This window comes from Hevea brasiliensis, chromosome 12 (genome assembly GCF_030052815.1).
Source record: "Hevea brasiliensis isolate MT/VB/25A 57/8 chromosome 12, ASM3005281v1, whole genome shotgun sequence".
In the NCBI taxonomy this organism is placed as follows: Eukaryota; Viridiplantae; Streptophyta; class Magnoliopsida; order Malpighiales; family Euphorbiaceae; genus Hevea; species Hevea brasiliensis.
Window position 1 is genome coordinate 10,632,137 of NC_079504.1, and position 13,919 is coordinate 10,646,055.

The 13,919-nt window shown below is 31.3% G+C and overlaps 2 protein-coding genes across 3 annotated transcripts; one reads left to right on the top strand and one right to left on the bottom strand.

The window, feature by feature from the left end:
- Positions 1 to 1,042: 1,042 nt before the first annotated feature.
- LOC131171322 (photosystem II 22 kDa protein, chloroplastic-like) lies at positions 1,043 to 3,298 on the bottom strand. Its single transcript, XM_058131066.1, has 4 exons — positions 2,655 to 3,298; positions 2,429 to 2,542; positions 1,472 to 1,715; positions 1,043 to 1,380 (listed from the first exon to the last, which is right to left on the bottom strand). Exons 1-4 carry the CDS (start codon positions 2,868 to 2,870, stop codon positions 1,133 to 1,135), a joined length of 822 nt encoding a protein of 273 aa, XP_057987049.1. The 5' UTR covers positions 2,871 to 3,298; the 3' UTR covers positions 1,043 to 1,132.
- Positions 3,299 to 8,995: 5,697 nt separating this feature from the next.
- On the top strand, positions 8,996 to 13,828 carry LOC131171323 (filament-like plant protein). Of its 2 annotated transcripts, none has more exons than XM_058131067.1 (5): positions 8,996 to 9,222; positions 9,915 to 10,070; positions 11,222 to 11,417; positions 11,721 to 13,144; positions 13,283 to 13,828. In XM_058131067.1, the coding sequence occupies exons 2-5, from the start codon at positions 9,960 to 9,962 to the stop codon at positions 13,670 to 13,672; spliced, it is 2,121 nt and encodes a 706-aa protein (XP_057987050.1). In that variant the 5' UTR covers positions 8,996 to 9,222; positions 9,915 to 9,959; the 3' UTR covers positions 13,673 to 13,828. The 2 variants fall into 2 exon arrangements, with proteins under 2 accessions (XP_057987050.1, XP_057987051.1); XM_058131068.1 differs by having other exon boundaries at positions 11,225 to 11,417.
- Positions 13,829 to 13,919: the final 91 nt, after the last annotated feature.

Consider the following 13,919-nt stretch of genomic DNA (forward strand, 5'->3'; position numbering starts at 1 on the left):
ATAGACACACACACAGTTCAGTGACAAAAAATGGACGCTTGTTAAAATCATAGCAATTTTAACAAGATCCTTATTTACATATAAGCCATACACACACACTGTCCACAATTGATGTGAGATTTTAAAAAATCAGCCCATGAGCACTCCCGACTCACTCACAAAACTCAATTAGGGCCACACCGAGATATGCAACCTCACCTTTTGTTTAACAACTTTTTATTATATTTTGGTTCAAATCATTATATTAGTACGTGATGATATTGTTTCATTACAATTAAAAAAGAAAAATTGTATATTAAATTTTAAATGTAGAGCTTAATTAATTAATCGACTGGTTTTTCAATTAAATCATTCAAATATAATATAATTTTATAAATCCATGAGTTAAAAAGACAATTATAATTTTTAAGGATTATTTATGAGCACCAATTAGTGATGAGCATACCATTTTAATTAGTAATGATAAAACAGAATTCTTTCCAGTATATGCTTTATTTTCAGTTAATATAAAGAATTTTTTATATATATATATATATAATAAAATTAATTTAAGTAGCAATTATAAATTTTTTATTATTAATAAATAATATCAAATTTGTCTTTAAAATTAAAGATATCTCAAATTGGGCTTCAATTAATTATATTAAAAATAATTTTATGTTTGTTAACTATACTTTATTTAAAAAAAATTTTAAATTATTTAAAATAATGAATATTCTTGATTATTAAAAAAAACTAATAAATTGCAGTAAATATGAGGCAAAACACGCCGACTATGTTTTGTTCCCGTCAAGCAATATTCATCACTATCAGTGCGCATCCAAATGAATCACCACTTGTGCTAATATTGACCGACCACGCACCGCCCATAACCATGCATCACATGTCAACTCTAAGTCAATATCCCGCCGTTAGTTTTTCTACTCTTTGCAGGCCGTTTCTGGGGCCACTGTTTCTTTAACTTGTTTGGGCTGGTTTCTGGCTTAGGCCCAAATTAATTAACCCTGGAACACAATTTTGATAAAGCAAGAGACTCGAGGAAGACTGGAAGAGAATGTTTTTGTTGAATAGAGAGTACAAGGGAGGATTTTTTTTTTTTTTTTTTTTTTTACATGCATAACAAGTTCATCTTCTACTCATCTTCATCCTCATCGGTTACAAATTTGCCAGTTCCAGGATTCAAAGCAGCAATGAAGAAGAAGATAACGTTGAACAAGACAAGGGGTTCGATTTCATTGACAGGAATTCCAGTCTCTATGTTGAGTTGAGCTAGAGCTCCTTTTCCTGTTATGATTTCTCCAATTAAAGAGAAAGCAATTCCAAGTTGAGCCAATCTTCCCACAAAGAGCTCGTTGGCCTTGGTGAATCCAAACAGAGGACCTTGGAATGGCAGAAAAAAAAAAGTGTTATTCTTGTATGCAAATTTTTTGGAATGTAGGCATAGAATTGCATAAATAAGTTGGTTAATTACCTCCTTCTTTGAGACCCAATGCTGACCTGAAACCTTTGCCAGGAGGGATGACTGCACCTTCAATGCCAGTGGGTGGGTCGTCGACAAATTTGCCACGGTCACCTAATGCTCCAATGGCTCCAAGCAGAGTGAAAAGGATAAAGAAAAGAAGAAGTGGTTCTGCTTCATAAATGGGAATTCCTGTCTCTAGGTTCAACTGTGCTAGAATTCCTTTTCCTGTTATTGCTTCACCCAACAAGGATGCCTGCAAATATTTGTTTCCAATCACCGTTATAAAATTGATTTCTCATTCTATTTCTCATTTATTTCACTCTTTCTCAAATAACAAGAGTAAAAATAAATAGTATTGGAGTAATTTTTAAAACTCTAAAATCTCGAATTTAAATTTTAAGCTAAATCAATTAAAAAGAATACTTTCGTATACATATTTATAATATTTATTCTATTACAAAACACATGTCCAATTATTTAATTACTAATCCACTAATAATGCTAATGTAGAAGAATCTTAATTTGATAAATATTTTTTTTATGGTAACAATCTCTTATTTCTCTTGATTATCAATGATTGTCTTTTCTGATTAAACAAAACTCTATTACCTAGGAAACATGTTTCTTCTTCCTTCCACAGTCAGAAAACCCAATAATTCAGCTAGCTTTAAGGCTTTTTTTTAATTATTTTTTTTAATATAGCGAATTGAAACCTGGACTCCTAGATTATTATAAGGATGCCATAGCTACTTGGCTATGCGCATGCCTGCTATAAGTTCATATTTTTATATCAAATTTATTATTGAGCCACCATATCTATAAATTTCAAGTTCTAAATTAAGTAATAGATCTCCTGTAATAAACTATGAAAAGACAGTTAAAATTGAGTAATAATTACTAAAAGCTTACTGTAATCTCTGAAATATAAACAAAAATGAGAAAGAAGAAGAGGAAGAAGGAACTCACAGCAAAACCAAGCATAGCAACACGTCCCACAAACAGCTCATTCTGCTTAGTGAAACCGATTCCACCAGAGGTACCAAAAATACCATCTTCAACCTTGGGCTTAGGTTCAGCAGCCTACAATATTATTCAAGAAAATTCAAAATAAAGATCTTCCAGCAACTGCATATATGTATAAATCTCCTGCTAGATCTAATGGTAGGAAAAACAAAAGAAATGCCTTGCATACCTTCTTAAGAGGAGCCTTGGTTTTTGACTTGAAGAGAGCAAGTGTAGTAAATGTTTTAGAAGAAAAAGAAGAGTTTGAAGGAAGGGGATTGAAGAAGAGACGAGAGAAGGGTTTAGGCCTTAGTCTCTCAACTTGGAATTGGAGTAAAGGGTCTCTCTTCAAATTCACCACATGCTTAGTAGAAACACCAGACATGAACAGTATGGTTTGAGCCATTAAAGCTTAAACCTCTTCTAGGATCTTTAGCTTTTCGACTCTCTTGATAATGGTGAAGAAGTAGAATATTAAACACTCCTTTAATTTGGTCTGCAAGTAATTGATATGAACTGTTTTAAAGGATGGAACGAGTGAGTGAGTGAGATTTGTGCATGAAAATGTGGATATGGTGAGAGTTCTAATGACGGGCAGCTGAGTGACCACGTCGCTGTGTACTCCCTCTTTTCTTTTCTACTATATTATACAAATTACAAATTACTCCAATTGATAAAGATTTTTCATTTCTTATACAAGGATTCGACTTGAATATGCTAAAGCTAAAGCAAAAATACTCTGAGTGAAAATATTAAAAAAAATAAAAATAAAATTAAAATTATATTGGTGGCTTTGAAAGACATTGTAATTGGTAAAAGAGAAGATAATGAGAATGAATGTGTGATAGGGAGGGAACTGGCTGCTGAGAGAAAGGAGAAAGGCACAGTTCTTAAGAATTTTCAATCAAGAAGGCAACAAAAATCCATGCAATTGTTGGAGACGCGAGCCACACAGTCACAAGCTCATCAAACCACACGTTAAAGCCAACGTGGCTTTTTGAACAGAGGAATCTTAAGCCACCAATGATTTGACACCTTAACAAGTTACATCGGCTTTTTATAAGAAAAATTATAATTTGAGAAATTTTTGAGGGAAAAGGAAAATAAAGGGTGGAATATTTTCCTTTTTGTTATTTTTAGTTGAAAAGAAGAAAAAAAAGAATATAATAAATTTATAACTTTATCATATATATATATATATATATATATATATATATATATATATATATATATATATATATATATTAATTTAAAAAAGAATAATTTTATAATTTTTATGTATAAATATATTTTTCTCTAAAAAAAATAATAATAGCAGAATAAGTATTATTTTCTCTCTTTTTATTTTTGTTTTCTGAACAAAGGAAAATATTAATTATTTTTTATTTTCTTTTTCTATTTATTTTTCTTTCCCTTTATTTTTCTCGCATTTAAACAAGAGTTAAAATTAAATCATAATCAATTACATGAGTTTGATCGTAAAACTAATTTTCGATTTCACTATATTAATACCATCATGATCAATAATTATAAAACTCTAGTTTTATCTCATCAGAAAGGTTGTTAGTAAGTGGGTGTTGATATGTTGATGCAAGTGTATTGGGTCACTAGGTATTTTGTTCCTCTTTGTTTTTCCTAATTGATGGAATTTGAAGCAGGTCATTATTAATTAATTTTCTTACATTTTTCCCCCTATTAAGTTTTTGCTATTAATTCGGGGTCTAATTGCTGCGTTTTTCCCCTTAGTTTGAACATGTGATTCAGCTTTCTCCCTGCTGTTGACTAATAGCTGTGCCAATCTCTGAATGTTAAATTTGCAAGGCTAATCTATTGATATGGTGATAAGGTACAAAATTTGCATTGCAATTTGAATATTCGGCTGGCTTTCCTGGCCTCCAATTGGCACAAGGAATTTTGCATGGTGGATACACCCCTTGCACAACCTTATGGGCTCTCAACTCTACCATAGTCAAGCCCAACTCTCTTTTTTCTATGCTTTCTTCTGAGGCCCATGCCCATGTTTTTGTTTTCTAGCCAAGGTGCTCAAGATTTTTTTTTTTTATTTGAGCTCTAACTAAGAGAAAATCAAAATTTTATAATTTTAAAGACAATTTTAATATTATTAAAGTCATAATGATTTGAACATACAATTCAATAGTACTTTTCAATACCAATAAGTATTGGCTGCAGTGGTATGACTCATTGCACTCTTAAAAAGAGAATTTAAGTTTGATCTTTAGAAAAAAAACATTGTTGAGAAGGACAGTCAAGATTAATTTTTTATAAATTATAAAATACAAGTAAAAAATATATCTTAATATAATAAAAAAAAAACTTTTAATGGCCAACTATTTACACGTAGATATGGGATGGATATAAATTTTAAAATAAATATTTTTTTAGTTTGGAAAATTACACAAATTTAATACATTTGTTATTCATATTTAATCAATTTTTATATAAATAATTATTTAAATATGGAAATAAATTTTTTTGATCAACATTTTATAGTATTTTTATCAAATAAATAAAAGAGCAGTGTAATTCTTTCAATAGAAATATTAGTTTTCTAAAAATATAAAATTTATATAAAACAATATAGATTTATGCAAATTGAAGCATTTTTATAATGATAATTAATTTATGTAAAAATTAAAAACAAAATTAATAATTCAATCACATATTTATTCATAATTACATTACTATAATTATAGGAAATTATAGGAAATTTTACGTAATGTGATTTTAAATAGATTAAAATAAGAAAAAAATATTGAAAAAAAAAATTGAGTATGAATAATATAATGCCGAATCACACAAAGTATGGCGACAATTAAGGATGTAGACAATGAAATCAATTATTTTGATTAGTGAAATCAAATTATTTAATTAGTCATACAAATAGCCTATGATGCCTTCATTATCATGAACATAATAATTAGGGAAAGTGGCATCCTCTCATACATCATTATCACTCCCAAATAATTTATCACTTTTTATTCTTCATTTTAAACACAGATTACTCACTCAGATATTGATTATTCAAATCAAACAACTGCTTTGATGCTATTTATACCAACTTTTTTTTTTTTTAATTTCATTGCTATTAGGGGGCCAACATTCCAATGTTTAATGGTTATTAAATATATTAATTGAATTAAATAGAAATCACAAGAAAATCAAATATAATCGAAATCAATAATAAATATTTTAATATTACAAATAATCAATAATAAATTTTATATTTAAAATCATTAATCTTAAAAAGTGTAACTATAAAGTGTTACACTATATTTAAAGAAATATAACTACTCCTATAAAGTGTAGACTATATTTAAAGAAAAGAAAAAGGCTAGAGCATTGGTGCCGTAACTTGTCTGCTATAACTCGTAGGGATTGAAATCAAGTGGTAGAGCGACAAATTTTTCATATGGGTCCGCTTATTTATATCCCATCTATCTACGCAATTTCCCTTCCAATGTCTTTTTTTTTTTCTAAATAGATAGAGATATTCATTAATAAAAAAAAAATTGCCCTGTTCAATATAAAATAAAATATAAATTCAAAAAATACCCAACAGTCCATCTTCCTTATTGAAGCCGAAAAATTTGTAAAAGAAAACTCAACCCGATGAAAATCACCCGAGCAATAGAGTTTCATTAACAATCATATAGCAATAGAACAAATGAGTGGCGCCAAAGACATTGTAGCGCAATGACTGTAATGACTACGAGAGTCTTAAAAGCCATAAGAAAGTGCTAATAAAGTTCAAGAAACCGACTCAATCTGTAAAATAGATAGCAAACTCTAGTCGAGGAGGACCCCTCATTCAAAGAATCACTAGGCATAAGTAGAGCTTTATAGGCTCTCTTAATCTCTTATTGCCACTTGAGGGATTGAGTGTTACATAGATGGCACCGATAATGTCCCTCAAAGATGTCAATCCCCTAAAACATAACTCAGTAATCACAAAATCAAAGGAGTATAAATATAGAAGCAAGCCATTTTTAATCGAAATTGATGAGTGCTGGAAAGAGCTATTTGCAACTCTTGCAGCAATAGTCGATAATACTAGATGGTATAAGAAATAGAAGCAAATACAGCTATCAGCTATAACACACAAGTCCTCATGTAAACACCCTCTTTCAAATAAACCTAGATTTGTGAAACCAAACACACGGATAAAATAATATTTATAGCACTATTTCTAGGGGTGAGCAGATTTCGGTCTAAACCGAAAAATCAAATTAAGTCGAGTCAATTCAATTCAATCTGTTCGATTTTAAAATTCAATTGATTCGGTTCGATCTATAAAATTTGATAATTTTAGTTAATAGGTTCGATTCGGTTATTTTTATAAAAAATAAAAAAAAATCAAATCGAACTGAAATTATATATATATCAAGGAAACTCCAAGATTTTTGAGTTCTGATTTCTAAATTTTTTTTATATTTTTGTTATTGAGATTTAATGTTAAAAATATGAAATTTTATAAAATTCAGTTCGATCAATTTTAAACTAGATCAAACCGATATTTATGGGTTCCGTTCGGTTCGATTCCTTCTTAATGATCAATTTGATTTATTTTTAAAATTTTTGATTTTGGTTTTTTTTATTTTATCAGTTCAGTTTGATTTGAAATCAAACCGATTATTTGCACACCCCTATTTATTTCGGGAGGGAACGATGAAAAATCTATGCATTATCTCATACTGCATACTTCGATTACACGTGTACCTTTTGTTATATACTTCATTTTTTAATATAAAATTTTATAATAAAATGATATTGTAATTTCAGTAATTTTATATTATGTTTAGTAAATTATAATATAATTAAATTTTAATAAAAAAATTAATTATATTATATTATATTAAATTACCATCTACTAAACAAATTCTAAGATATTAAGGATAAAAATCTTGAAGAAGCATAGGATAAGAGTAGACTAGACATTAGATGGGTCCTCTAGCAAGAAAATAAAGAGCCTTCACCTCATGCATGATAAATGATAAATGTATTATATTCTCATGGCCCTTCTAAAATTTGTAGTGTCATCTCATCATGTGTCTTAAGGGTTTCTGGTTGGACTTCTAAGTCTCTTTCAGTACCCATCAATATTAGCACTAATTAATAGTGGAGAAAGGACACTCAAATTAATTTATAAAATGCTGAGTTCTAAGTTTTTGACATAAAGTTCAATATTAGATAACATTTTCAAATTTTAAATTCATATAATACAAATTAATTTTTTGCACTTGCTTCTAATTAAATAAGTTAATTTTTTATACTTTTTGAAAATTTAAAATTCTTTAACTCGTTTATACTAATCTCTTAAATAAATGATTATTTTAATAATTAAGAAGAATAAAGACCTGAATAAATAATATATTTTAAATCATTGATCTAACCATTCAACTAATTAAATAATTTTAATTTAATTTTCATTGATTTTTTTTTTTCATTTTTTTTGGTTATCCTTGGAATGGGCATTTACAGTACATTACAGTGAAGTCTTTCCCAGCACAACGTGCAATCCCAAATTTCCTACCGAAAATCAGCAGAGATATCAGGATATCAAAAAGCCTAGAGCTACAACAGACTGAGACAGACAGAGAGATGACAGGAAATACCCACTTGGATATATGACTCCCTTAGATATAAGGTTTACGGCTAATGCACGTCATTGATTTAATTCAATCATGTGAAAAGGGGCATACCATTAACCTCGAGATAAGTTCTAATTATCGCATAATTAGAAATTAATGTTGAGAACAAAATGTAATATTTTTTCTCTTCTGAAAATTGCAGCCTTTTACATAATATATGTGTATATTTTTTTTTTCATTATATTAATTTCTTATTATTAACTTAAAATTTTATTAGTTTATAATTAAAAAAATATAATTAAAAATTTTATGTAAAAATTTATATGTTTACAATATATGTATATGGAAATGAAAATTATAATTTTGAAATGTTTATTTAATTAATGTTATAAAATCAATTTTAATGTTATAAAATTTGAAGCCCTAGATAAGATAATTATATTAAAAAAAGTGAGACAAATATAGTTTAATTAAAATAAATAAATAAAAGGAGATGCCTCAAAATTCAAAAAGGACATGTCTATGCAATGTTTAAAAATTTTAAAAAAAATTAAATTAAATATAATATTTGTGATTGAGCTCTTTACTGTTTTTTATGTCATTTTCTACAAAAATCCTAATCCACGGGCGGGAATAAGAGAGGCCAATTCAAAATCAGTACTGATTAAATAACATGAAAGAAATTTTTTTTTTAATTTCAACTCAAATTTATTTTTTTAAAAAATATAATTTTACATATTGATGAAAAATTTTAATTATTTCAAAATTTTTATAATTAAAATATATTAAATATAATTTAAAAATTAATTTTTAATAATGTTTAGTTCATTTCACAGCTAAACATTCAGAGTCACGTGCTCCTTTCTTTTTTTTTTTTGTAATTATTCAAAGAAAAGCAAAGTAATAGCTACCAAACAAGAAATAGAAACCCACATTATCTGATACCTTTGTAAGCAGTTGTTGTTGTTGTTGGTCTATCTGGAAATTTATATTTCCACTAACATTCCATAGGTTTTTGCAGGGCTTTTAAAGTTTTCTCTTTCTTTTATTCGTTGTGTTTCTGCAATCTGGCATCCATATTTTGTTTCACATTTATAGCTTAATTGGTTCCCATCTGATCTCGTGGGTTGCTTGGGCCTCCAATCAAAGGTATTTGGTCTGGGTCTTTGTTCCTATAAACTATATTATGTTTATTTTACTTATTTTGAAATACTTGAGAGGATTTTTGGCCTTAAATCTTTGATGAATCGCTTATGTTTTGGATCCTCTGTTTTGGGTTCTGGGTTTTCTAGTTCTGTGTATCGTATTTTGTGAATAGCTACTGTTTCATTGATGCTGATTTCAGCTTCTCTACTTTGGGGCATCTTTGTTTTTGGGAACTGTTCTTAATTGTTGGGTTGTTCCCATTTTGTGATTGACATAATGGGTGTCTGCTGATTTCACTGTTCAATGTTGTTCAAAACCATTCATGTTGCTTGATGGTGTTGCTGGAGCTAACAATCTCACCATCTTCCACATCCAAGCTTGCTACTGATATCCTTTTTTCCCTTTATCTTCCGCTATTTGGGCAGTTAAAATGGTAATTCAAATTTTTTTTTGGGGGGGGGTGTTATGGGGTGAATTTGAAGCAAAGCTGATAAATGAGAAGATAAGTGGTCTTTTTGTCTAATGTTTGAGTTTGTTGAGAGAGGGTAAGTAGTTCTGGTTATTAAGAGGCTTGCCTGCTGCATCCACAGCATGCAATAGAAATTTGTTTTGGGTATCCACTATTATGCTATGTGAGAGAAAGCTTGTGTGTGTTTGTGATTTACTTCATTTTAATGGTCTGCAATTATGTGCAGATAAATATTCTTTGATGAGATAAAGCTGGACTCCCAGATTTTGTGATGGAAAAGAGGAAATGGCTGTGGAAGAGGAAGTCTTCGGAGAGGAGCCTTGGTGAAACTGAGAGTTCAGGATCAATATCTTCGCATTCTGAGAGATTCTCTGATGACCAAGTAGGTGGCTATGATACAAGAACCCCACCCCAACCCCCACAATTAGGATTTTAACATTGGTTTTTAGCTGTAGTGTTGTTCTAGACGAGTCTATACAAGCTTTTAACTTTTCAATGAAATTTTGAGGGATTGATGAATATGACATCTATCTATTCCTTCCTTACCATTTCAATAGTTTGGTTATTAGACTCCCTTCGAAATTTCTCACTAGTTATCCACAATTTATTAAAAAAGAAGTATTTCAATTAGGAAGAGAGTTTATTGCAGATAACTCTCAAGACATTTCTTCATTGGCTATCCTTAAGTTGATCTCTTTTCAAAATAAGTTGATCTATACATGTGATAAAATTTACTGTTTCAAGCCTTATTGTAGGCATCATAGGGGTTTGAAGCACAGCCTTTCAAATTGTAGTTTGATGTCTACACTTGTTTAAGCAAATGGCATACTTGAACATTGTTGTGAACGGTAATCTCAAAACTTTAATTGTATTAAAATCTGAAGAAAACTGAGCTTGGATTAGAGACACAGATTTGATGTAATATGATAGATACTTGGAGTAGGCATCAGAAACTATGACTCACGAATTTGTTATATCTTTGTCTTTCAGAACTAAGGCTGAGCTCTTCTTGATGACAAGCTTGGATTTCTTTGTGATGCAGTTAGAAATCCAGCTGTAGGTCTCATAAAAAAAGGCATGCATTGGCAATTCCTTCACTGCATGGTTGACAAGTTTTGTATCCAGATAATGAGGCAATTAAAATAAGAAAAAAGCTATAATATATTCTAAGTTATTTTGAAGGGTTAAAGCAGTGAAAACTCTCCTTGAAAGGTGTATTTGTAAAGGGAACTAGAGAGAATCAAAATTCCTTTGAAGAAGTCACCTTGGTCATATGAAATACTTATATGGACATTGGGATATTAAATTGTCAAAGGGATCATCCTTGGTTGGGCATACATATGATTAGCAGAAAACTGACTACGCTACTTCCTGTGTTTCGTCATCAATTGTAGTGATGTTTGTTTTCATGCTTCATTAAGGACAAATATGGTTTAGTTAGTTTGCTCCTGTTTAGGATGACATTGGTTTTTTCTTGTTAATTGCCAATATTGGCTCTGTTTGTGTTGATTTCACCCATTCTCATAATTGAAGCAGGACACCTTGAAGGCATCCCCAAATACTGATACTCAATCTCCTGAAGTCACATCAAAAACTTCTGTCAGGGATGAGGATGTCAATGATACTGTTAAGATTTTAACAGAAAGGTTATCAGCTGCTCTTGTGAATGTTAGTGCCAAAGATGACTTGGTGAAGCAGCATTCTAAAGTTGCTGAAGAAGCTGTTGCAGGTATTTAATTTTTTTGGGTACATCTTATTTAATTAAATACTAATGTGTATTTGTTTGTATATTTTTACAATGAACTAAAACAATGCGCTGTACTATATACATATTTTTGCCAAAAAAATCAGTTGGAAAGGAATCGCCATAACTCTTTGTGTAGAGGAGCATATTTAAAGTTGAATTCTCCAAGATGGGTGTTTTTTATTTTTTGGGGTTGGATTCTGCATGATGAGTTTTCTCTAGTGGATATTGCAATTTTTATTCAATTTTGAACTTATAGATACGGAAATTTCCTCAATAAAATTTTAGGATGGGAAAGGGCCGAAAATGAAGTAGCTGCTCTAAAGAAACAACTCGAAGCTGCCATTCAGCAGAACTCTGCAATGGAAGATCGGGTAAGCCATCTGGATGGGGCCCTCAAGGAGTGTGTTAGGCAGCTGAGACAAGCAAGAGAGGAGCAGGAAGAAAAAGTCTATGAAGCTTTGGCAAGGAAAACACGTGAATGGGAATCCACTAAATCTGAGCTTGAGAACCAGCTTGTCAAGCTGAAGACAGAAGCAGAAGCGGCAAAGTCGCAATCTCCACCTCAAATTGATCCAGAAATATGCTATAAGCTTGAGTTTTTGGAGAAAGATAATGCATCCCTGAAGCTTGAGCTCCTATCTCTATATGAGGAGCTAGAAGTCAGAACCATTGAAAGGGACTTGAGTACCCAAGCAGCTGAAACAGCAAGCAAGCAACATTTGGAGAGCATAAAGAAAGTGGCAAAGCTTGAGGCTGAATGTCGTAGGCTAAAAGCCATGGCTTGCAAATCAACATCACTTAATGATCATAAAACTTCTACTGCCTCTTCAATTTATGTTGAATCTCTCACTGATAGTCAATCAGACAGTGGGGAGAGGCTTAATGCAGTGGATCTGGATGCCCGCAAAATGAGTTGTTCAGAGCCACACAAATGTGATCCAAGTCGCTCAGACTCATGGGCATCAGCATTGATTGCTGAACTTGATCAATTCAAGAACGACAAAACTGTTAATCGAGGTCTTCCATCCTCAGCAACTGAAATCAATCTCATGGATGATTTTCTTGAAATGGAACGACTTGCTGCTTTGCCTGAGACTGAAAATGAAGCTTGTCATTCTGAACCAGAAGCTGTGGGGAAACAATCTATTGATGCAGAAAGCTCATTAAGAGCTGAACTTGAAACCATGATTCATCAGACAGCTGAATCGGAAGAGAAGCTCCAGAAAATGGAAGTAGAAAAAGTTAAATTGGAAGAGAAGCTACAGAAGATGGAAGTAGAAAAAGTTGAATTGGAAGATAAGCTACATAAGATGGAAGTAGAAAAGGTTGAATTGGAAGAAAAGCTAGAGAAAATACAAGACAATAGAACTGAATTGGAGATGGTTCTCACTGTAAGTCAGGAAAAGAATGAAGAATTTCAAATTCAGCTGAAGGAGGCTGAACTAAAGTCAGAGGAGCTGCAACAGGAGTTATCAATGGCAAATGAATCAAAGCAAAAAATTGAATCTCAACTTGTAAGCATGGAAGTAGAGGCTCGGACAATGGCTTCAAAGGTTAATTCATTAGAAGTAGAGGTTGAAAAGGAAAGGGTTCTGTCCTCAGAAATTGCAGTCAAGTGTCGGGCATTAGAAGAAGAGCTATCTGAAAAGAACAAGGAAGTTGAACTCCAGAAATCTGCTAGCTCTAATAGCGAACTGAAGATAAAGCAGGTTAATATTCAATTACTGTCATTTTCTGCATTATATTCATATTTCCGTTATCCTCTATCATGCATTTATGGACATTAGATTGGTCAGAACAAGGCACAGTGTGTCCCACATATAATAAGTGTGAAACTTGTCTGACAGGAAGACCTAGCTGCAGCTGCTGGAAAACTTGCTGAATGCCAGAAAACAATAGCATCTCTAGGGAAGCAACTGAAATCTCTAGCAACCCTAGAGGACTTCTTAATAGACACTGCAATCCTACCAGAATTTGGTGCAGGAGGATCTCCGATGTCTAGAGCTAGTGGAGAACCTTGGAAGTTACATTCTAGTGATACATTCTCACCTAAAAGGGATTCCAGCTCTTCAAGAATAGCCAGTGAGAATTCTGATTCTGTAGTAAATAAAAATGAAGGGCACTCGCCGCCATCTTCTCCGTTGTCAGCTTCAAATCATAGCAGTTCTGAGAATAACCGAAATGGGTTTGCAAAATTTTTTTCTAGAAGCAAGAATGGAATACAACTAGAAATTTAGCAAGTATCAGATCAGGAAAGAAGAAAAACAGCTATATATTGATGATTTCTTGATTGTAAAAGCTGGAAATTTATTGGATGTTGATTAAATGCTATTTAATCAGCATTACTTATATCACTTGATTTTATTATACATGAATGATCACATTCAATTGAAGCTTTTGATTGTTTAGTGTGTAGTTATACTCTGCATTGAAAAGCTTCTGTTTTGTTGAAGATTTAGCTGATTTGAGTTCCTTCTGTTGTGC

Excerpts from the sequence above, each read along its gene's own strand:
- LOC131171323 (XM_058131067.1), top strand. The coding sequence starts at position 9,960 with ATGGAAAAGAGGAAATGGCTGTGGAAGAGGAAGTCTTCGGAGAGGAGC. Across the intron at positions 10,071-11,221 it reads AGAGATTCTCTGATGACCAA|CAGGACACCTTGAAGGCATC; the intron begins GTAGGTGGCTAT and ends TCATAATTGAAG. Across the intron at positions 13,145-13,282 it reads GCGAACTGAAGATAAAGCAG|GAAGACCTAGCTGCAGCTGC; the intron begins GTTAATATTCAA and ends CTTGTCTGACAG.
- LOC131171322 (XM_058131066.1), bottom strand. The coding sequence starts at position 2,870 with ATGGCTCAAACCATACTGTTCATGTCTGGTGTTTCTACTAAGCATGTG. Across the intron at positions 2,543-2,654 it reads CCAAGGCTCCTCTTAAGAAG|GCTGCTGAACCTAAGCCCAA; the intron begins GTATGCAAGGCA and ends ATAATATTGTAG. Across the intron at positions 1,716-2,428 it reads TTGCTATGCTTGGTTTTGCT|GCATCCTTGTTGGGTGAAGC; the intron begins GTGAGTTCCTTC and ends AAATATTTGCAG.